The 22,525-nt window shown below is 40.3% G+C and overlaps 1 protein-coding gene and 1 long non-coding RNA gene across 2 annotated transcripts in view; one reads left to right on the top strand and one right to left on the bottom strand.

Moving 5' to 3' along the window:
- Positions 1–15,318: 15,318 nt before the first annotated feature.
- On the top strand, positions 15,319–22,330 carry LOC138835936 (transmembrane protein 17). Its single transcript, XM_070034501.1, has 4 exons — positions 15,319–15,507; positions 19,495–19,598; positions 19,743–19,856; positions 21,131–22,330. The coding sequence occupies exons 1-4, from the start codon at positions 15,408–15,410 to the stop codon at positions 21,407–21,409; spliced, it is 597 nt and encodes a 198-aa protein (XP_069890602.1). The 5' UTR covers positions 15,319–15,407; the 3' UTR covers positions 21,410–22,330.
- The window catches only part of LOC138835938 (uncharacterized), a 41,740-nt gene continuing 34,879 nt past the window's right edge, over positions 15,665–22,525 (bottom strand). Inside the window, exons 2-3 of the long non-coding RNA XR_011374808.1 lie at positions 21,295–21,356; positions 15,665–15,728 (exon numbers count right to left, since the gene is read on the bottom strand). This is a non-coding gene — a long non-coding RNA (uncharacterized lncRNA). The remainder of the gene's footprint in view (positions 15,729–21,294; positions 21,357–22,525) is intronic.

The following is a 22,525-nucleotide window of genomic DNA, read 5'->3' on the forward strand; positions in this document are numbered from 1 at the left end:
AATAAATTTGCCCCTCAGGACTGCTTTTGCTGTGTCCCACAAGTTTCTTTGTGAGGTGTTTTCATTTTCATTGAGTTGTAGGAAATGCTTTATTTCTTCTCTGATCTCTTCTGTTATCCAGGCATTGTTAAGGAGTGTGCTGTTCAATTTCCATGTATTAGAGAAATTTCTGCGGTATGCTTTGTTATTGAGAGCTAGCTTGATTCCACTGTGGTCAGATAGGATACAGGGGATTATGTCGATCCCTTTGTATTTGCTTAAGTTCCTTGCATGAACTATGATATGGTCTATTTTGGAGAAAGTTCCGTGAGCTGCTGAGAAGAATGTGTACTGTGTTGTTTTAGGGTGAAATACTCGGTAGATGTCAGTTAATTCCGCTTGAAGTATGGCCTCTCTTAATTCGGTAGCTTCTTTGCCAATCCTCTGGTTGGTAGACCTGTCCTTTGGTGAGAGTGGTGTGTTAAAGTCTCCTAGTATTATCGTATTGGGATCTATTTTATTCTGTAAGTTTGAGAGCATTTGTTTGACATATCTGGGTGCACCAATATTTGGGGCATATAAGTTGATGATGGTTATATCCTCCTCTTGGATTGTTCCCTTTATTAATATGTAGTGTCCGTCCTTGTCTTTCTGTACTGATTTTAATGAAAAGTTTATTTTGTCAGATATCAGGATAGCTACACCTGCTTTCTTACTGGGGGCGTTTGATTGGTAGATCCTTTTCCACCCCTTCACTCTGAGTTTGTTTGTATGTTTGGCTGAGAGGTGGGTCTCCTGAAGGCAACAGATGGATGGGTCTTGTTTTCTGATCCAGTCCTCAGTTCGTTTTCTTTTAATTGGCGAATTCAGCCCATTTATATTAAGAGAAAGTATAGAGAGATGCATTGTTGTCCCTGCCATTCCGTTTTCCTAAGTTTTTCTTCTTTCCTTTCCTCCTGTGCTTGCTCAGTTAGACTTTGAGTAACACCTGTTTGGGGCAGGCCCCAGTTCCTGGTTGCTTTCTTCAGGTTGTGTCCCCCCTCTTAGAATTCTTTGTAATGCTGGCTTAATGTTTATGTATTCATTTAGTTTTTCTTTGCTATTAAAAGTTTTCAGTTCTCCATCGAATGTGAATGCTAGCTTTGCCGGGTATATCAGTCTGGGTTGGCAGTTATTGGCTCTCAGGGCTCGTATGGTGCTTTCCCAGGCTTTTCTTGCATTCATTGTTTGTGTGGAGAGATCTGCAGTAATTCTTATTTTTTTCCCGTTGTAGTATAGCTCCTTCTTCATTTTTGCTGCATGCAGGATTGTTTCCTTATTATTCAGATCTATCATTTTTACTATAATGTGTCTAGAAGTGTTTCTCCTGGGGTCTTGCTTGTTGGGTATTCGATAAGCTTTTGTGATGTAGTTAAGATGGTCGTTTTTGAGGTGGGGAAAATTTTCATTGATTATATTGTTAAATAGGTGTTGCATTCCCTTGCTCTGGAATTCCTCACCTTCGTCCACTCCAATTATGCGAAGGTTAAATTTTTTAGCATTATCTGCTTGCTCTTGAATATCCCTTTGGTTTAATTTGAGTGATTTTTCCATATCTGTCACTTTTTGGTCCATTTGTTGTATTCTGTCTTCTGTATCTGACACTCTACCTTCCATTTCATTCACTCTGTTGACAGTGGCTTCTACTGTGGTTTGCATGGAGGAAATGGATCCCTTTATGGATTCAATGTTGGTTCTCAAAGTACTGATCTCACCTCTCAATGAGGTATGCATTACCTCTAATTTGGCATTTATCTCACTTCTTACTGAGGTTTGTGCAGCTTCTATTTTTGCATTCATCTCTTGTTTGATACCCTGTATCTCTTTGGATAGTTCATCCTTGTGCTCTTTCAATTTCTGATCAATTTCTCGCTTTATTTCTTGAGTCATTGCCTCCAGCAACCCTTGGAAGTAGCTTTTGTCTTCCATTCCTGCTTTGCTCCCACTGGGGCTCTCCCCTGCGTGGCTGCTGGCTTTTGAGGTGAGCTTGCTGTCCTGGGTGGTGGTAAACCTTGTGATTTTTCTCTGTGATTTTCGCATGGAGGTTCAGGAGACTGCTCTTCAATTTTGTTTTGGTGTGTCTGTCTTTGCTTGGTTGCTGATTCTGTATTGGTAGAGAGAGTCTGTGCCTGATCTGGGTTCTGTTGGGAGCCTATTTCCAGCTGCTATTCTGACTTAGGATTCTCAGCTCTCTGCTGTAGATTGCTGGCAGTTCCCGCCTTTGGAAGGGTTGAGCAGCCTAGACTGCTTGTGTTTGCTCCTACGGGTGCTCTTGTGAAGAACAGATGCTCTGGATGCACTCTCCCAAATACTGGAGTCTGCTATGGGCTCCTGATGTGTTTTTGTTTGTTTGTTTTGGGCTGGTTGTGGGCTTGAACTCTAGGTTTGGGTGCTGTCCCTCAGCTTTTCAGCTCAAGGCTGGCACCCTACCATTTGAGCCACAGCACCACTTCTGACCCTTTTTGCTTTTGTGATGCTGAGGAATCAGATCCAGGGCCTCATACATCCAAGACTATCACTCTATTGCTGAGCCGCCTTAACAGTCTGAGCTCCTGCTTACTATCAGGTGCTGGCAGCCTGTGTTGCCCAATTCCCAGTCTAGAGTATATGGGTGGAGTTTTGGTGGGGTTTGGGCTTCTCTTGTCCTGGGCCTCCAGGTCTTTTGTTGTCACAGGCGTGCTTCCCGGGGAGTGTTGTTTCCTGGTTTTCTCCCCTCTGTTGAGGCGTATGCTCAGCTTTTTACTTCAATTGGGAGGAGTTGGTTGTGTTGTTCAGGCGCAGGATCCCTGGGCCTGGTTCCGGCCCCAGCCTGGAGTGTGCTTGTTAGGCCTGTGCTGATGTGTGTACCACCTAGGTTATGCAGCCTGGAGTGCACTCGTTAGGCCTGTGCTGATGTGTATACCACCTAGGTTATATAGCCTGGGGGACACAGTTCAAATTTCTTCTACTATTGGTAGTCTTGACCCAGGGGCGCTGTTCCTGGCTTGGGCATGTAAGCTCCCTTCCAGGGGTGCTCTTGCTCTAGCCTGGCCAGCTGAGTGTGCTCCACGGGCTGGTGGAGCTCTCAAACAGTTCCCAGTTTTAGTGGGTCCTGTGGTCCGGGTGTTGGGGTGGGGAGTCTAGGTCAGGGTCTGGGGATTCCCTCCAGCTCTGGTCTCCCTTGAGGGATACACTTCCCCTGTGGGGTACTCACCCTGGAGCTGGTTGTTTCTGTGTGGTGTAGGTTGTCAGTTGTTGTTGCAATCCAGGCTGGGTTGGGCGGTGGTGGCTCTGTGTGATTCTTTTCTGTCTCTGCCTCTGTCGAAGCTGTCGGGTCAAAAGTGTCCACACTCAGGCAGCTTCTTCGCAGTACCTCTGGGGCCCAAGTGGCCCAGCCAGGTCGCTGCGATCGCGATCGGGCTGGCGGGTGGTCTGCCGACAGGACCCTTTGTCGCACTGCTGGCGCCGAGCGGCTTTGGCGGGATGGAGCCTCTCTGCTCGGGTGGAGAGTGAGGGGTGGGGGGGGGATCCTCGTGGAGACTCCCGGCTGGTAGATTTCTCTGTTCCTGGCGATCCGCTGTTCTGCAAACCAGTACCTGGTGATCTGAAAGCGACCCCCTGTGTCTCTGCTGTGTCTCTGGGGCTCCCGCAGCCCCCGCCGGGCCGGCTGGCGGCTTGGCGCACTGCCGCACGGCCAGTAAAGGTTGGGGGAGGGGTCTTCGCTTTTCTCTGTTCTGAAATTCTTCTTTTCCTCTCTTTCTTTTTTTGTTATTCTCCGCCTCTGGTTTTTCTCTGAGTGTTCGTCTTTTTGTTGTTGTCGGTCTCTTGGGGAGATTAAGCGTTGGAACTCGAACTCTCTTTTTGGTTGGAGAGAGCTGTGGCGTTTCCCTACTGCTCCGTCGCCATCTTGGTCCCCCCCTTTCTGTGAGTCTTTTTACCAGCTCAAATATTTCCAAATCTTTTTATTATTTTAGGTTTTTAATGTCCCTTCATTTTTACCATGATTATTTTCCTACAAAACTTTTACAGTTTATTTCTGCCTAACACTCTTGAAATGTGATATATATGGCTAATGAAATTGCCTAAATAAGCACTAAGAAGTTGAGGCATATGAAATTCTGATTTTGAATAATGACACTTTACTACTTCATTTCTTTTTTTTGGGGGGGGGGGTCCGGTCGTGGGGCCCGAACTCTGGGCCTGGGCACTGTCCCTCAGCTCTTCAGCTCAAGGCTAGCGCTCTACCACTTGAGCCACAGCACCACTTCTGGCTTTTTTTCTTTTTGCTTATGTGGAGCTGAGGAATCGAACCCAGGGCCTTGAGCATGCAAGGCAAGTGCTCTACCACTGAGCCACCTTCCCAGCCCTACTACTTCATTTCTTATTCTTACATTGTTTGTTTCTTTTTCTTTTCTTAAAATGTTGAATAAAAGAGAGGCACAGGTGCAGGCTTGCTTCTCTTCTTTTTTGTTTACTTGGATTTTTTGTTTTGTTTCTGTGAGGGTCCTGGGGCTTGAACTCAGAGTGTGGGCTCTGTCCCTGATATTTTGTGCTCAGGGCTAGAACTCTACCACTTAAACTACAGCTACATTTCTGATTCTCTGGTGGTTAATTGGAGATAAGAGCCTTATGAACTTTCCTGCCTGGCTTTGAATTGCAGTCCTCAGATCTCAGCCTCCTGAGTAGCTAGGATTACAGGTGTGGGCCACCAGAGCCTGATGTCTTTGTTATTTTTTTACCACGAAGGTATCTAGTGTTAAATTTTGTATTTGTAATACCTACTTCATGAAAATTTAACTTGTTAAGCCTGTACTATACATCTTGGAAATTGAGTTGACATTATGAGAAGCATAGAGGTTTTTCTGAGAAGATGTAATGCCTGTAAAATTTGCATTAGACAATCTCTGAAGCTATCTTAGAAGTCTAAACAAAAACTACTGAAGCTTTATGTTTAAATGTGCTTTATTCTGCTATGAAAACATGTCTTCTCTGTCTTGAAGATGAGGGATTATTTTCACCACACAAGCTCTCCCTGACAATTGGTCAAATATTAGCAAACAAAATGAATAACCACAGCATATCTAAATCAAATATCCTGTCAGGCTCAATCCTTTTGTCAGTAGGCCAGGGCTGCGGCCTCCCTGGCTCTGGACCTTAACCTCTGTCAACAAAACCCAACATCTGAGTAGTTTTTTGGCAGCCAACGCAGTTTGCTGGCACCATCATAACTGCCTCATTCGGAGGTTACTAATTGGTAATCTGAACCTATGAGCCAGACTTTTGCATATTTATATTAAGTATTAATTAGCTAAGGTATAAAGATAAAATAGCTATACAGTTTATCTTCAAATATGAAAGGTAAAAGCAATAAAATGGATAGACTTAACTTCTGAACAATGAAAATCTTTAGCTGGGCGCTGATGGCTCACGCCTGTAATCCTAGCTACTCAGGAGGCTGAGATCTGAGGATCACAGTGGAAAACAAACCTGTAAAGGAAAGTCCATGAGACTCTTATCTCCAATAAGCTACCAAAAAAGCATAAGTGAAGCTATGGCTTAAATGGTAACACACTAGGCTTGAGCTAAAGAAGCTCAAGGACAATGTATAGGCTCTCAGTTCTAGCCCCAGGAGTGGCACAAAAAACAAAACAAACAAACAAACAAAAAACAGATTGTTCACAGTAATCTTAAAGGCAGGAAAAGAGGGGAAATCATTTTAATTACCTCTGTATAACAACATATTGTTTCATAACCCACACTATATAATAATGCAATTGAAAGAATTTAATGGTTTGAAAAACTTTATAATTTTTAAGCAAAAATAAATTTAGAATTATGGTATTATTCTGAGAAGATATTAGTCAAATGAATATGTTGTACTAGAATAATAATTATTTTGTAAGAAGATTATTGTCTCTTTTTTTTTTTTTTTTTTTGCCAGCCATGAGGCCTGAACTCTGGGTCTGGGCGCTGTCCCTCAGCTCTTCAGCTCAAGGCTAGCGCTCTACCTCTGGAGCCACTGCACCACTTCCCGGCTTTTTCTGTTTATGTGGTGCTAAGGAATCGAACCCAGGGCCTCATGCTTGCAAGGCATGCACTCTACCGCTGAGCCACCTTCCCAGCCCCTAGTGTCTCTTATTATAGTTTGTTTCCAAATAAATATCAGCCTTAAAAAAATTTAAAAAAATAAAAATAGGTTTTAATGCTTTAAAAAATAATACTATAATCATAATTATTTTCACAAGAAATAGACTATTAAGTACAAAATTACTTTTTCCAATAACTTTCTAAATATTTAAAAATGAAAATATTTTTGTAATCAAAATTGTCTATTGTGTTATTTTACTAGATTTAACCATTGTTACAGCCTATAAGATCTGGTTAAACAAAATGATTTTCTTCAGTAAATTTGATAAAGTATGCCTTCAACAGAAGTGATGATGAGTGTTCAATAGAATAAAGTCAAAAGGACAAATATACATAGTCACAGCAAGAAGTGAAAATTTCTCAAAAATATACATAAAGTATTACATGTTTTAATGAAATATTTTGCTAAAACTAAGACATACATTTCTCTTTTGAGTGTAAAGAACAGACTCATTCAAACCACCTTCAGAAATAAGATTTCTTGTAAGATGATACGTTTTGTACTAGCACTAAATAGCTTCCAGGAACAGCTAGGCAGTTGTGGAAAAAGTCTTCTCTGTCTCTCTGTTATGGCCTATGGTACAGGCTTCTGATTCAGGATTTGTTTACTCTCCTTTTGCAATTAACGATAGGATCTTTCCTAGACTATCTTACTCTGAATCAGGGAGAGGACTCCTGGGCTGGGCCACCTCTCTGCAAAAGACAGCCTAACCCTGCTTCCCTGAGTAGGGGGGTGGGAGGAGTTTTCATCCAGAAAGAAATCCTCAGTGACTGATTGATGTGACTACTTTCACCACGCGGCTAATTCTGACGAAGCAGAAAACGAAGGTTAGAGTGACATGATTTGTTCTTAGTAAGTATGCCCTGCCAAGGAAGCAACAGTTGTACTGCTAAATATACTCACAGACCAAGCATGGAGAGTGGGGGAAAGAGAGAAAACACATCCTTAAAGCTGAAGAGATATGTGTTGCCACAAAACGTTCAATTTTAAATATGAAATTCCAAAAACAGAAAGTAAAAAAAAGAAAATGGAGGAAGAAACAACATTTGGAGAGATAATACACAAGATTTTTTGAATCCGAAATATATCAAAGCACATGAAGTAGTATGCACCTCATTCGATTTTTTAAAATTTTATTTTATTGTAAAGATGCGGTACAGAGGGGTTACAGTGACATGAGTAAGGTAATGATTACATTTCTTTTCGAACATTGTTACCCCCTCCTTTTTTTCCTACTATCCTTTCTTTCCCCCACCTCCTCCCCACACCAAAGTTGTAAAGATCATTTCCAACATAATGTCCTGTGGGTATCATTGTGGCAATGGGTCATCATGTGTCCTTGTTTCATCATTTTGTTATCCCCTGACAACAGGGGATATACCATAGGGGGAAGAACATACAAAAGAAACAAAAGAAAATCACATAGTACATTAAAAATACAACAACAAAGAAAAACCTCCTTGTGTCCCTATCCTGGGGTTCATTTCACTTAACATCATCTTGTATGGTCATATGTACATAGCTTTTGAGCTTTTATGCTCATCTGATAAAATTATCTTAGATGTATACTAATTATTATAAATAAGGGAAACCATGGGACCTATGTTTCTTTGGGTCTGGCTTACTTCACTAATATGATTTTTTCCAAGTCTTTCCATTTCCTAACATGTGAGGCGATGTCCACCTCGTTAAATTTGCATTTAAAAAAAGTTAAAAAATCTCAGCTAGACACTCTTGGCTCACATCTGTAACTATAGCTATCCAGAGGATTACAGTTCAAAGTCAGCCTGGGCAGAAATCTCTGTGAGACTTCATTTCCAATTAAACAGCTGGAATTGGCTCAAGTAGTAGAGGACCAACCTACCCAGCAAACAAGCTGAACAAGTAAAAGGCCCTGAGTTCAAACCCCAATTCTGAAAAAAAAAAAAAAAAAAGGAAAGAATAAAAATCTAGGTAAATGTAAATTGATATTAACTGCATGAATGATAGTAGTCTATTATAATGTTTGACTATATGTACAATTAAAATGCATAACAACTTTAATACAAAAGACAGAAGAGAGGCAAGTTGTATATCCTAAAGCCCTTGAAGTAGTATAATATTAATTTGTAAATCCATAACAAAGTAATAAAGAATAGCAATGGAGATATAGAAAAAGTGGGACACATTTGGAGTTAGTGCTAAGACGATAGTTTCAGAAAAATATTATGTAATATATATTTATAAATATTTAATTATTAGAAGTAATTTAAGTATTAAAATCTGAATGGACTCAAATACCCATTTAAAAAACAAAAATTGTTAGAAACACTGAAAAAATTACAGGCTACCTATAAAATGCACCTTTAGAATGAGAAACCTAAGCAACTCCATTTTACTTAAGACCCCATCTCAGTTCTGCGACTTAACTCATGGCCCACTTTAGCCCCGATGCCAGGAATTTATGACAGAACCATGCACAAAACAATTCTTGGAGCCATAGATGGCATCTGCTTAAGGCAGGTGTTAGCATCTGAGTGACTTTGCCCCTGAGTGACCTAGGGCTAAGAGTTTCAGGTAAAACCATATAATGTTCTGACCATGTAATGTTCCGACCAACTGGTTCTTCAGAGCCCAGGGCGAAACATGCCATGCATACTGTTGGTCCAGGTGTGACTCATAACCGTTTGTGCTCAAGCTATGGACCAAGGATATTTTCTGTAAAGGTCAACCAATCATACTTGCCCAACTTAGCTTGCTTTAAATGTTAACCAATCATGTAATTTCTTATGTAAAAATTCCTTAAAGTTGTTTGTTCAATACTATAAAAACTGTGCTGATTCTACGCTCTGGGCCTCTTAGCGTCACCGGTAGCGTCACCGGTTACCACGGAGGACCAAGCTTGAGCTTGCAATAAACGAGACTTTGCTGTTTCCTTTGATCATGGTCTCTGGTGGTCTATAGGGGGCATCCGAAAACGGGGTACTTCATAGAATGCAGAGTTTAAAATGGTGAAAAAAGCCAACTCTACTCTGGAGGCCGAGATTTTGAGGATCATGGTTTGAAGCCACCCCAGGTAGGAAAGTCCATGAGGCTTTTGCCTCCAATTAACCACAAAAAAAAGCCGGAAGTAGAGCTGTGGCTCAAGGGGTAGAGTGCCAGCTGTAAGTGAAAAAAGTCAGAGAAAGCACCCCAGGCCTAAGGGAGTTCAAACCCCAGTACTGACACACACAAAAAGAAAAGGAAAGAAGAGAATAGAAACATGGAAAAGTAGATGCTATTAAATACTTCCCAAAAAGAAAGCTAAAAGTCACAGCATACTTCAGAGCATTCAAAGCAGGAGTGTTCATAATGATAAATAGGTCAGTCCATGAGAAGGAGTAATAACTCCAAACTCCTAAGCTCTTAAGATAATTTCAAAATATCTTAAAACTGTCGGGGGGGGGGGTGGAGATAATGATAGAAATTAACGATGAAAACAGACAATAGAAAAAGTTTCTTTTAAAAACTAATACAATTGAACTAGGTACCAGTGGCTCATGTCTCTAATTCTAGCTACTCAGAAGGCTGAGATATGAGAATTGTGGTTCAAAGCCAGCCTGGGTAGGTAAATCTTTGAGACTCTTATGTCCAATTAACCACCAGAAAACTGGAAGTGGTACTGTGGCTCAAGTGGTAGAGTGTTCGCCTTGATCTGAAGAGCTGAGGGACAGTGCCCAGGCCCAGAGTTCAAGCCACATGAGTGACAAAAAAAAAGAAAAAAAAGAAGGAAATGTGAGACAGCAATATAGACCCTATCCAAATGAAGAATAGTAAAAAGGGCCCAGCCCTGGTGGCTCACATATGTAATCTTAGCTACTCAGGAGTTTAAGACCTGAAGATTTCAGTTAAAAGCCAGCCCAGGTAAGAAAGTCTGTGTGACTCTTGGGTCTAATAAATTACCAAAAAGCCAGCAGTGGAGTTATGGCTTGAGCATAAAAGCACAGGGATAGCACCTAGCCCTGAGTTCAAGCAGCCAGGACCAGAACAACAAAAACAGATAATCTGCATTGTTCTAAATCCATACACAAAAGTTAAACTATATATTTCCTACAAAGAAAATTTCAGGCACAGATGGTTTTTATGGTAGATTCTTTCAAATACTGTGTAATAAGAAAAGCATCAATCTCACACTCCTTCAGAGAATAGAAAGAGAACATTTGCAAGAATTTTATGAGGTCATTATAACCTTCATACCAAAAATTAACAAAAACATCACAAGAAAAGAAAATTAGAGTCCATTTGTACTCATGAGCAAAAAATATGAATATTTGAAATGAAATATTAGCAATCATCCAGCAGCACTTTTCAAAATAGCCCAAACTGGAGCTGGGAATGTGGCTTAGTGGTAGAGTGCTTGCCTAGCATGCATGAAGCCCTGGGTTCGACTCCTCAGTATCACATAAACAGAAAAAGCCGTAAGTGACATTGTGGCTCAATTGGTAGAGTGCTAGTCTTGTCAAAAGAAGTTCAGGGACAGTGCCTAGGCTCTGAGTTCAAGCCCCAGGACTGGCAGAAAAAAAAAAGCCCAAACTGGAAAACCCTACAAATTTTATCATCATGTGTATAATAAAAATTCATGGTATATTCAAATAGCAGAACATTACGCAGCACTGAAAACAAATGGGTTACTGTTATAATGATATGGATGAATTTTGCAAATGTAATGTTAAGTGAGAGAAGCACAAAAAGGAATAAATAAAATCAGGTTAAAAAATCTCTACAAGATAATAGTGATTTTGGGAAGGGGAGAGAGATATTTACTGAGGAGAAACAAGACAGTGCTTCTCTAAATTTTATGAGCAGTAATTACAACAATTTTTCTATTTTCCAAAGCAAACATTTTCTTGAAGAGTTTTCACCTTCACATACACATATATAATAATTCAAATTTATTTGAACTCTTTACATGTATGTATACTTTTCAGACTAGCCTATCCATTTAGAACATTTATGTCCTTGCAACATTGATGTGATTACGAAAGAAAATTGAACATCACTAAGCAATATGAAAATTCAACTCACTGAAGACAAAAGGCACAGAACCACAATTTAAGACCAGCCAATGGGAACAAGGAATAAACCATCCATAGTTAGTGCAGTGGTCAGGCCCCAGTGGCTCACACCTGTAATCCTAGCTACTCAGGAGGCCAAAATCAGAGGATTGTAATTCAAAGCCAGCCTGAGCAGGAAAGTTGGTGAGACTCATCTCCAATAAACTACCAAAAAGCCAGAGTAAATAATGAGGATCAATTTTCTTGGGCACTGGTGGCTCATGCTTGTAATGCTAGCTACTCAGGAGGCTGAAATCTGAGGGTCTTCAAAGCCTGCCTGGGTAGGAAAGTCTGTGAGATGCTTATCTCCAGTTAAGTGCCAAAAAAGCCAGAAGTAGGGCTGTGGCTCAAAGTGGTACAACACTAGCCTTGAACAAAAAAAGCTCAGGGACAGCACCCTGAGTTGAAGCCCCATGACTGACAAATAAACAAACAAACAAACGAATAAATATTCTGCCATAAAAGGAGACATAATTTATGCTTTACACATACCTTAGTAGAGTAAGCCTGTTACTACTAAAAATGGAACTTATTCAATAAAATAACCATTCACTTCTACTCAGAATCACAAATTACTCAGCAGGTCTGAGGTGTCCGTAAGGGTTTTGTGTTTCTGATCTTTCTCCCTCGGCTTGACACTGCCCTCTCCCTCATAGCGTGACGCACAGAGCAGCTGCCTGGCGCAGCAGAGGACAGTATGATAGGCTGACACAAGAAATGCCACACAACCAAAAGCTAGAATATAAATAGCATTTTTAAAGGGAAAGGATTTTTCTAATAAAAATACTCAATGGGGTGACTTTTAAGGCAAAATATTAAAGTCAGCCTTGAAATATCACTTACTATAATATAAAACTTCCTTTCATGAGATTTGTCTTTCTCTGTAATTCATAGCCTAGTGCTTTCTTATAAACCTTTGAAAAGTACTGTGAATAGAATATATTGTATGAGGGATTCAAAAAGCTTTGATTATCTGTTGACAATGGAAGATTATAGATTACCTTCCAGGTAATTTAGAATTAAAAAATTTAACGTGAATTGTGATGTGGAACCATATTTGAAGATATTATACCCAAAATATATCATTTATCTACATTCTTAGAAATTTTTCTTAGATCAGTTTTAAGCAATAAACTGAGTGACATACTCTCATAAGGTATTATTTCTCAACTATTAGTATCAAATGGAAAGATTTTATATTTTCACTATGCCAAGGAGTAATTTAAATAACTCACTGAATCAGTTTTTTTCACATAATACCAGCTGGGTACTGGTGGCTCACACCTATAATCCTAACTACTCTCAGGAGGCTGAGATATGAGAACCACAGTTTAAAGCCAGCTTAGGCAAGAAAGTCAGTGAGACTCTTATCTCCAATGAGCTACTCAGAAAAGGCCAGACATGACACTGTGGCTCAAGTGGTAGTACACTAGACTTGAGCATAAAGACATTCAGGGGACGTGCCCAAGCCCTGAGTTCAAGCCCTGGCACTGGTAAATATAATAATAATAATAATAATAATAATAATAATAATAATAATACCAAACAACTCTGCCTCTTGTTAAAGCAAAATGAGTCATCATGAGCCTCAATTTTTTTCTGAAGATAAATAAGCGAACCATAAATGTAACTAAACCCCAATGTAATACATTAAGCAATTAGTTGAAGGAATAGCAATTATCCTTAACATTAACATTGGTATAAGAACTAAACAGGTTAACTTTGTAGAACTAGATACGAATCTTGCATGGAATGCTCCACATGACTTTAAATACTTTAAGAACAGAAGCCCTTTCTATCATTTTTGAATCCATAAGACACAACTATTTCCCAAGCACATTGCCTTCCTCTTAAATTCTGTCCTTTAACTTATTGTTACATCACCATTGCCTCTTCTTTTCATTAATTTTCTTACTTATGTATTTTTTGTGGTACATAGGTTTGAACTGGGATGAGGTGGGTGTCTCATGCTTGCTTGGCTTACTCCTTTGGCTTGTGTTCTAATACTTAAGCCACATCTCCTGCCTGCTTTTTGCTGGTGATTATGGAGTCTTTGCCTTCTGCCTGGGCTAGCTTTGAACCTCCATCCTCAGATCTCAGCCTCCTGAGTAGACTAGGTGTGAGCCACCAGTGTCCAGCTCTTTGTTCACTGATAGCTAAAAGGTGACTCTTAGTTGCTTTAAACTGCTTGTTATTTAATTTTAATTTTTTTTTTACTAGTAATGGGACTTTTTTTTTTGGCGGCTCAAGGTCTTATGCTTGCTAAACAGCCACTTTACCATTTGAGTGACGCCCCAGTCCTATTTACCTTTGGCTGCTATAATTCAGTGCTGTACAGAGTATACCTTACACAAAGGCTGGATAAATCCTTGCACTATCCAATAAGCTGTAGGAGTGGTCATTAGGCCTTTTCTTCCCATTGTCTATTCAGTAATCACCTAGCTCTAAGTCTAGGCTAGGTATCAAATGATGAAGTCTACCTCTGACCTCAAAGAGCTTGTATAGTAGTAATAGAGACAGACATGTAATTAGACAGTCATGCAACAGAGAGACTAACTGTGTGCCCAAAGCAACAAGAAGATGTTTGTTCATTACAGAGGAGGACACCTAAGTCAGCTTCAGAAGTGTGCTGAGAACCTTTTTGCAGATGCAGGCCTGAGACCCATCTTGAAATGAGAGAGTAAAAAGCCAGCTTTTCCCTAATGTCCCCAACTAGAATTAATTGCTTCTTCATCCATGTTCTTCTATTAGAGCACCATGCAGGGTACCGTACTTACCTGCCTCTGTGTCAGTCACTCTCTCACTGGGCTGAGCTTGGTGAAGAGGAACCACATCCCTAATTAGCCCAGTATAGCACCTGAAAAGCAAGTAGAAGTGTATCCAACATTCGCTGAATTACTTTTAAATTCCAGCCACATATCTATTTCTTCCCATACCTTCCTGATGATATTTATATAATCCTGTGTGGTTTTCCTTTTGACTGTAAAAAGATGATGCCATTTGCTACACAACCATAGAAAGGCTAAAAGGAAAAGGGAAATCACAAGTGCTGGCGGAGCACAAGTAACAGGAATGCTCATGTATGGCTGGAGTTGCTACCTTCACTTTGAAAACCTCTTAGCAGCATCTATTAAAGCTGGCTGTTACAGTAATGGACCCAGTAATTCTACTCCTAAGTATACACTCATACACTCAACATGAATGCATGCATGCTTCACTAAAATATCACCACTTATGGCTACTCCAACCTAGAAAATCCTTATCAACTATAGATGAGGTTAGTGTGTGTGTGTGTGTGTGTGTGTGCGCGCGCGCGCGCGCACACGCACTAGGGCTTGAACTAAAAGCCTCACATTCATGATTAGTTTTTATGCTCAAGATTGGCATTCTATCACTTGTGCCACCCCTCACTTGCAGCTTTTCACTGCTGACCTGGAGATAAGAGTCTCACAGCTTTGTCTCCCCAACCATACATAGCCTCAGATCCAAGTGCCCCGAGGAGCAAGGATTAAAGGTGTGAGCCACTGGCACCTGACATTATTTTAATTTTTGCAAGGTGTTGCAATGTAATCCAAGCTGGCTTGGAGTTCAGTATGCAACCCAAGCTGGCCTTGAATTTAGGATCCTCCTGCCCCTGCCTTCCAAGTGATATTTAATACATTTTCCTTGAAAGATGGAAAATATTGATACAAAGTATTTTAAATCATTCACAATCCTTCCACCTAGAAGTAACTGCCATTGCTATTTTAAATCATCTCCTTCCTTTATTAATCCTCCGCCTCCATAGAAGAGGAGCCGGGGGAGTGGGGTCGCCAACAGTCTTTAAGCTGTGTTTTGGTCTACATTTCCCCCTTTTAAACATGTTGCATCAATGTGCATTCCCACTAATAGTAAACCCCACGCAGTTTATTTTATTATTTTATTTTTAAGACGGTGGGGCCTAGCTCACGCCAGGGGATCGGCCGTTCCGCAGGCTCCAGGCATCGGAGCACCTCTCTGCGGCTCCCGACGGCCCCCCCCCGCCCCCCCCCCCCGCCTCTCCCCTGCCGGCGCGTGCACGCGAACTCGGGGCAGACGCGCGCCCACGGCGTTGCCGTGGTTGCCGTGGAAACCAGCCGAGCGGGCGTCTGTGTGGAAACCGCAGAACCGCCAGCGTCTGCCGGGGGTCGAGGGGGACTGGGGGCTCAGGCATGGAGCTGCCAGACCCTGTGCGCCAGCGCCTGGGAAACTTCAGCCGGACGGTGTTCAGCGACTCCAGCCGGACAGAGCCGGAGCACCATGAGGGTCCCGGTGAGTGGCCCAGGCCCACGCACGGGTTTTGGAACGTTCATGTCGTGCCCGAACCTAAAATGGCGGTTTCGGCCTCAGCCCCGTCTCCGCAGTGCGGAGAACTCGGCCCAAGGAGGGATCTGGAGCCCGGCCTGGGCTGGTTGGGTGCACTGGGCCGGCTCCCTGCCAGCGCAGCGCCGGAGGACGTGCCAGCCTTTCCGCCCCGTGAGGCCCAGCGCTGCCTGCGAGGAGACGCAAATAGCCAACATAAAGAGCGTCCTCTGCAGCGCAGCCATCCGCCCAGGCCTGCCCTGGCTTTGCCGTCCGGGCTGGGAGGCCGCAGGAAGAGTCCCCCGTTCCTGACCTCCCGTCCCCTCCCCAGTGAAACGGCGTCACCCGTTCTGTTCTCCCAGCCAGAACCACGTTTCCCCTGGAGCTGTTTTCCAGCAGAGAAGACCATTTCCTGAGTCACTTTCAACCTCTATCCATATCCAGGGACAGCTGCCATGTATGAGAACCTGCATCCACACTTCCCCTGCCTGCCTTCTTCTCCCAGGTCTAGATACAATTCTTCTCCTAAATCTAGTAACAAAAAAAAAAAAAAACCAGGATTCTACCTTCAGCATGATGACAAGTGATAATACAGTTTGCTCCAAAACGCCTTTGCCGCCTAAGTCGTCATGATAGCACACTGTCAGCCAAACACATATGGTTTTCAGTCATTGAATTGTTTTCCTTTCGGAAAAGGTTGGCTGTGAGGAGTTTTTGTTTTGTTTTTTAAGTGGACAGAGGAAAAAGTCCCCATTTTTGCTCCTTGATCATTTGCGTATCCTCAGATGTAGGCTTTTTTTCATTATGGATTTAGGATGATGCACCGAGAAAAATGTCAACAATTAGGTTTCTATATTTCTGACTCTTAAAATGAGGCTTTATAGGCACTAAACTCTGATGATTCATGTTGTACAGGGTCAGTACATGTTTACAGAAAAAGCCAGATAATATTTTACATTTCATAGGTTGTACGTGGCTACTGCCATAGACAGTACTTGTAGTGCTTGCATGGACATGGCCCTGTACCAGTAAAGCTGTAGCTACAGACACCAAAATATGAATTTCATAGGGTTCGGATATGTCACAAAACATTACTCAATCATCTAACCATGCGAAAACCATATTTTTAGCTATCAATTCAAAAACATTGTTGGCCAGTAGTTTGCCCAACTACATTGATGTTTTAATTTAAAATTTTGTACATAGAACTCAACTTGAATTTTTGTGTAATTTGAAACCTCATGTAGGTAAGTGCTCTATCACTGAACAGTTTTGGTTGTTGGGGTTTCTTTTTGTGCCAGTCTTGGGACCTGAATTCAAGGACTGGGCACTGTCCCTGAACCTTTTGGCAGAAGACTAACGCTCTACCATTTGAGTCACAGCTCCACTTCTAGCTTTTTAGTGGTTAACTGGAGATAAGAGTCCCATAGATTCAAGCCCCACGACCAACAAAAAAAAAAAAAAGAGTCCCATAGACTTTTCCTGCCTGGGCTGGCTTGGAACCTTGATCCTCAGATCTCAGCCTCCAATATAACTAGGATTATAGGCATGAGCCACCCTCACTCAGTTGGGTTTTTATTAACTGTGTTTTGAAAACATGGTCTCACTAAGTTGCCTTAACCTCCTAGGCAAATTTTTTAGTATAATTTCTACCCCTAAAGTACTACAATGTTTAGTTTAACCAGTTTATCATTATTTCCCCACATTTTTAAAAGTAGATTTATTTATACTGCAGTGACAAGTTTATATCATTCTCATATCTACAGCTGACCACAAATTATACCATTATGGATTAAAAAAAAATTCTAGGATGGTAAGTTGTCTCCAGGTTAAACATTTTAAGAATTCATTGCTTTATCATTGGCAATTTAATAATTTAGTTCAGGAAAAGTAGATGATAATAATCATGAAAGACCATGATTATTTCTTACATTTTAAAATTATTGTGATAGCTAAAAAGACTTAGCTGTAGAAAAAAATTTAAAAATTATCTTCAAGATATATTGTACTTAAATGGGTATATTGAATTGAAACCCCTATGTACAGCTTCTTACAGATAATTTTAAAATTATTTTTTAAATGTTAAAGTCTTGCTGAGTGCTAGTAGCTCACACCTATAATCCTCGCTACTTAGGTGGCTGAGATCTGAGGAATGTAGTTGAAAGCCAGCCAGGGCAGGAAGACTCTTATCTCTAATAAACCACCAGTAAACCACCAGAAAACTGGAAGTGGTCCTGTGGTTCAAAGTGATAGAGTGCATTGAGCAAAAGAGCTCAGGGACAGGCGCCCAGGCCCCAAGACCAACCAAAATAACAACAGCAACAACAATAATGCTATCAACAACAATGTTAAAGTCTTTGTAAAATCTTACATTTAGAGAATGTTAAAATGTATATCTACTCTTCAGAATTTAGTTGCATTTAGGATGTGTTTTATAGTACTATACCTTTAAAATCTGGTTCTTAATTGAGGGCCCTTAAGTAAAAGCAAAAGGTATTATGTAGTCGGTGTTCAATAATTGGAACTCATCACAATGGCAAAGGTCATGTCCTATGACAGTGTGCTTTCACAAGTTCTGTTTATGTGTATTTAGTATTCACAATGTATAAATCAAGTTATTAGTGATAGGAGGGTCTTAAATCTGATTGGAAATGGTCTGTGCTTACGTAAGAGTATAAGTGTACACAGATGAGAAGGAAAGTGGACTAATACTATTTAGTGTCAACTCTGGATGCCAGAGTACTATGGGAGAAATAATTTATAATATCCCTAGCCTTTATAAGCAGCCTGTGAGGTAGTCTTAGTGTTCCCATTTCACATATGATGAAGTTAAGGCTCAAAAAGATTAAATAATTTATCGTGGCCAAGTACCATTGGCTCTTTCATGTGACTGTATATCCTTCGTACTGATACCTAAAATCCTTAGTATTAATCCTTGAGAATGAAATGTTAGAGCAAGCCTAGACATACACACTCACCAAACTCTTATTTCCAATTAACTGGCAAAAAAACTAGAAGTAGAGACATGGTTCAAGTGGTAGAGCCAGCTGTCAGAGCAAGAGGTCCTCAGTTCAACCCCCAGTACTGGTATACACACACACACACACACACACACACACACACACACACACACACACACACACACACACACACACACACACACACACACACACACACACACACACACACACACACACACACACACACACACACACACACACACACACACACTAATAATATAATTTATCACAAATCTGGCTTCCAGGTTTATTTAGACTCCAAAGCCTACAGTCTTTTCAATGTACCAGCCTGTGTCTTGATGAGGGAAATATGGGCTTTTTTGTCAGCACTTACATAGTTGAAAGTGGTAAGTACCTGGAGGGAAAAGAAAATTTTTTCTGGGGTTAGAGGATATGATCAAGAAAGAATTATGGAAAGGTATCATTGGATTGGGTACTAAGTAGGACAGGATTTTCTGAAAAGAAGGCTGTGTTTATAATTTTATACAAGGTTTATAGGAGATTTTTATAAAACTTTATAAATTTAAAAATTTTTATGAACGATTACCAACCTTTAAAAGATTTGGTTTTATATATTTTATACATTGATTTTATAGGCTCTTTTAAGAAGTCTATGAAGGAGGCAGTTGTTCAACAGGATTCATATTGACATTCCACATTCAGTCTATACCAGTAGTTTGCAAAAAAAAAAAAAGTCAGCAGACTGAAATGGACTGAAATGGTAAAATAAGTAATTGAAAAATATGAAGCATAGTTCCAGATAACCAGTATTTAAACAAAAAGATATTAGGATGAATATTCTTTTCACTGTTGTTTTTATAAGTGGGCCTGAAATTTTGAGTTTTATCGCACCAATATTAGTTATTAATTCTCTGGGAATTAAATATTTATAGGATATCAACCAGAATTAAGACTTTGTTCCCTGGTTCTTCTGTAGATAGTGAAATGGTCTCCAGTTTGGCACTGCAGATGTCACTTTACTTTAACACTTACTTCTTCCCACTTTGGTGGGTGAGCTGCCTTATGATGCTTCACATGAAGGTGAGTCTGTCCTTCTTAACTTCTGCCCTTCCACAACATTGTTACATTGTCAGCAGCAGTTCTTTTTTTTTTTTTCTGTCTGTGCCAGAGTATTACTAGATGTAAAAGTTTACAATCATGGTTTGCTTTTTTTGTTTGTTTTAGTATTCAGTCTTGCCTGATTACTACAAATTCATTGTGATCACTGTTATCATCCTAATCACCTTAATTGAAGCCATCCGGTTGTACCTGGGCTACATGGGCAACCTACAGGAGAAGGTAGGCTCTTCTTCCCTTCCTTTCAATCCAATGCATTAACGCAGTAAGGTTTTTGCTTTTTTGTTTGTTTTTAATTTTGGTTTATTGTAAGGGTGATGTCAGAGGGGTTACAGCTACATAAGTAAGGTAATGAGTATATTTCTTGTTTTCTCCCTCTCCCTCCCTGCACAACTTTCCTTTCCCCTGCAGTAAGGTCTTTGTTCAGGTATAAAGCAGTGAGTGTGGTAGAAAGACACAGGCCTGAGTTTAAGGTCTAGCTCCAACTTGACCATTTCTCCCACTGCAGTCTATTTAATCTCTTGAGCTCAGGTTTCCTCATGTATAAGGAAAATAATATTTATTTCCCAAGTTTGTAGAGATGAAGTAAAATCATTATATAAAGAACCAAAACAGAGTCAGTATACAATAACTGATAATTTTCCCTCTTATCAGTCTTGAAAATATTTGACTAATTCATCATGTCTCTTTGGATCCTTACTGAGAAGTAGAAGGGAAATTATTACACTTCTTTTTAATGCTAGGACCATGTTTTCTGAATCATCATGCTGCCTAGCCATCTATAATTTCTAGAATATTAGAATATTTCTGTAGCTTTCTAGGGTTTAAATTGGCTCCTTACCATATCTTACAGCATTAAAAAAATTTCTTGCCATGTCTTAACCCAACTCTCCAGGCCAGGCTATGTTGATTCCCAATCATACTTGCTTCACATTTGGTTACTTAACCTTCTTCCGTCTTCTTCTGCACCACTTTTAAGAGCCTGTATATATCCTTGAAGTCTTTCACCTGCCCTAATACTGTTAGTTCTAGTAACATTTGGTCTGTACCTCTAAATGGTGCATTTAATTATTTACTAAAGTATGCTGTTCTAGGACTGTTTTCCCATTTACTTTTTTTTTTTGTCAGTTGTGGGGCTTGAACTCTGGGCCTGGGCACTGTCCCTCAGCTCTTCAGCTCAAGCCGAGCGCTCTACCACTTGAGTCACAGGCACTGCTTCTGGTTTTCTGGTGATTAATTGGAGATAAGTCTCATGGACTTTCCTGCCCGGGCTGGCTTTAAACCGCCATCCTCAGATCTCAGCCTCCTGAGTAGCTAGGATTTACTTTTCTTGTCTAGACTAAGGCCTTTAAGGGAAATAATTGTGTCATATTCCTTTTGGTTTACTCCTAAAACCTATAATATAGATCCATAGTAGTACTAGGTACTTGTTTGTGTATATAAACAAAAAAACTACATTTTACTGATCTTACTCTCCTTATGTGTTATCACTGCAGGTTCCCGAGTTGGCTGGCTTTTGGCTTTTGAGCCTTCTACTACAGCTGCCTTTAATTCTATTCTTGCTCTTAAATGAAGGCCTAACAAATCTGCCCTTGGAAAAAGCAATACATATCATCTTCACTATCTTCCTTACTTTCCAAGTTATTTCTGCATTTCTTACCTTGAGGAAAATGGTCAATCAGTTGGCAGTTCGTTTCCATCTCCAGGACTTTGACCAGCTCTCTGCAAACCGGGGAGACATGAGAAGGATAAGGTCATGTGTAGAAGAGATATGATTCAATGCCCTTGGGTGAAAATCTGAAAGATGATTGTAGAAGACTGCAAGAGCTAGGAAAACATCAGGGATCCAGTGTAAGAAAAGAGACAAAGCAATTATTTTGAGATTATGCTTTCTAGCTCTGAAATTCCCAGGTTGCACAATGGTAAGGCTTCATATGGCTTGTGAAAGGTGTGAAGTATTCCTAAAACCTAGCTATTGTCCGCCTGATCTTGAATCTGCTTTTTGATATTGTCAACTTTTTCAGGTGTGTAAAAGTTGCAGCTTACTTGTTTTACTGTACTGTACTGAGTTAGAATCTGTAACTAGACATGTATGTATTTCTTTTAAACTTGTCGGTTATCCATATTTTGGCTGTACACCTGACCAAGTTTCTTGAAGCACACAGAAATGCTTCCTAGTCCATATGCATGTGTATTAGACTGTTTGAAAACTAAAAGACCAAATTTTCATGTCTGCTTGGGTTAGGTTCTAACCCAAGTCTTGGCTGTTATACTGAAGAAAAGAAGACCAGGTGGATGTTCATAGTATTATCTTGCCTTAGAATTGTAACTTTCATAAAATCAAGTTCAGTATTTGTGATGGTGGTGATGTGCAAAATTTTTTGACAATAAAGTATAAGCTATTTATGTTTAAAAAAATCAGCCACAAGCCATTTTTGTCTTGTGTAATCCTTTTGGCTATGGATTTCAATTAAAGCAATTCAAGAGAAGAGAAAAAAATATATTAGAGATGCTTCTCTAATATTTGTAGTAGGCAATTAGTCAGCACATTAAATAGACCCTTGTGATCTCATCTACTAGGTCACTGTTCTCTGAAGAAGTGCAACATACCTACTAAATTCACATGAGGCTGATTTGAAAACCCAGGTACCTATTAAGACACACAGCTAACATGGCCAAAGGGACTCTACCCCTCCTCCAAAATGAGATGTTCCCTTGTAAATAAAGGAACCTATTTAAGGAAATGTGGTTGAGAACAAAGTTGCTTGGGTATATCTGAACATTATTTTGAAACAATTATTGGATTATCTTTAGGGACATATTTTTCTCTAGGGTATTCTTTCCTATAGGTACATAGATATTTTTTAAGTATTGTATTTTACTGAGGGAAT

The sequence above is a fragment of the Dipodomys merriami genome, unplaced genomic scaffold (genome assembly GCF_024711535.1).
Source record: "Dipodomys merriami isolate MVZ:Mamm:240054 unplaced genomic scaffold, mDipMer1.0.p SCAF_242, whole genome shotgun sequence".
NCBI classification, from domain to species: domain Eukaryota; kingdom Metazoa; phylum Chordata; class Mammalia; order Rodentia; family Heteromyidae; genus Dipodomys; species Dipodomys merriami.

What these genes read in the sequence shown, in the direction of transcription:
- LOC138835936 (XM_070034501.1), top strand. Translation starts at nt 15,408, where the DNA reads ATGGAGCTGCCAGACCCTGTGCGCCAGCGCCTGGGAAACTTCAGCCGG. An exon ending in TTATGATGCTTCACATGAAG is followed by an intron (nt 19,599 to 19,742) that starts GTGAGTCTGTCC and finishes TGTTTGTTTTAG; the next exon opens with TATTCAGTCTTGCCTGATTA. An exon ending in TGGGCAACCTACAGGAGAAG is followed by an intron (nt 19,857 to 21,130) that starts GTAGGCTCTTCT and finishes TTATCACTGCAG; the next exon opens with GTTCCCGAGTTGGCTGGCTT.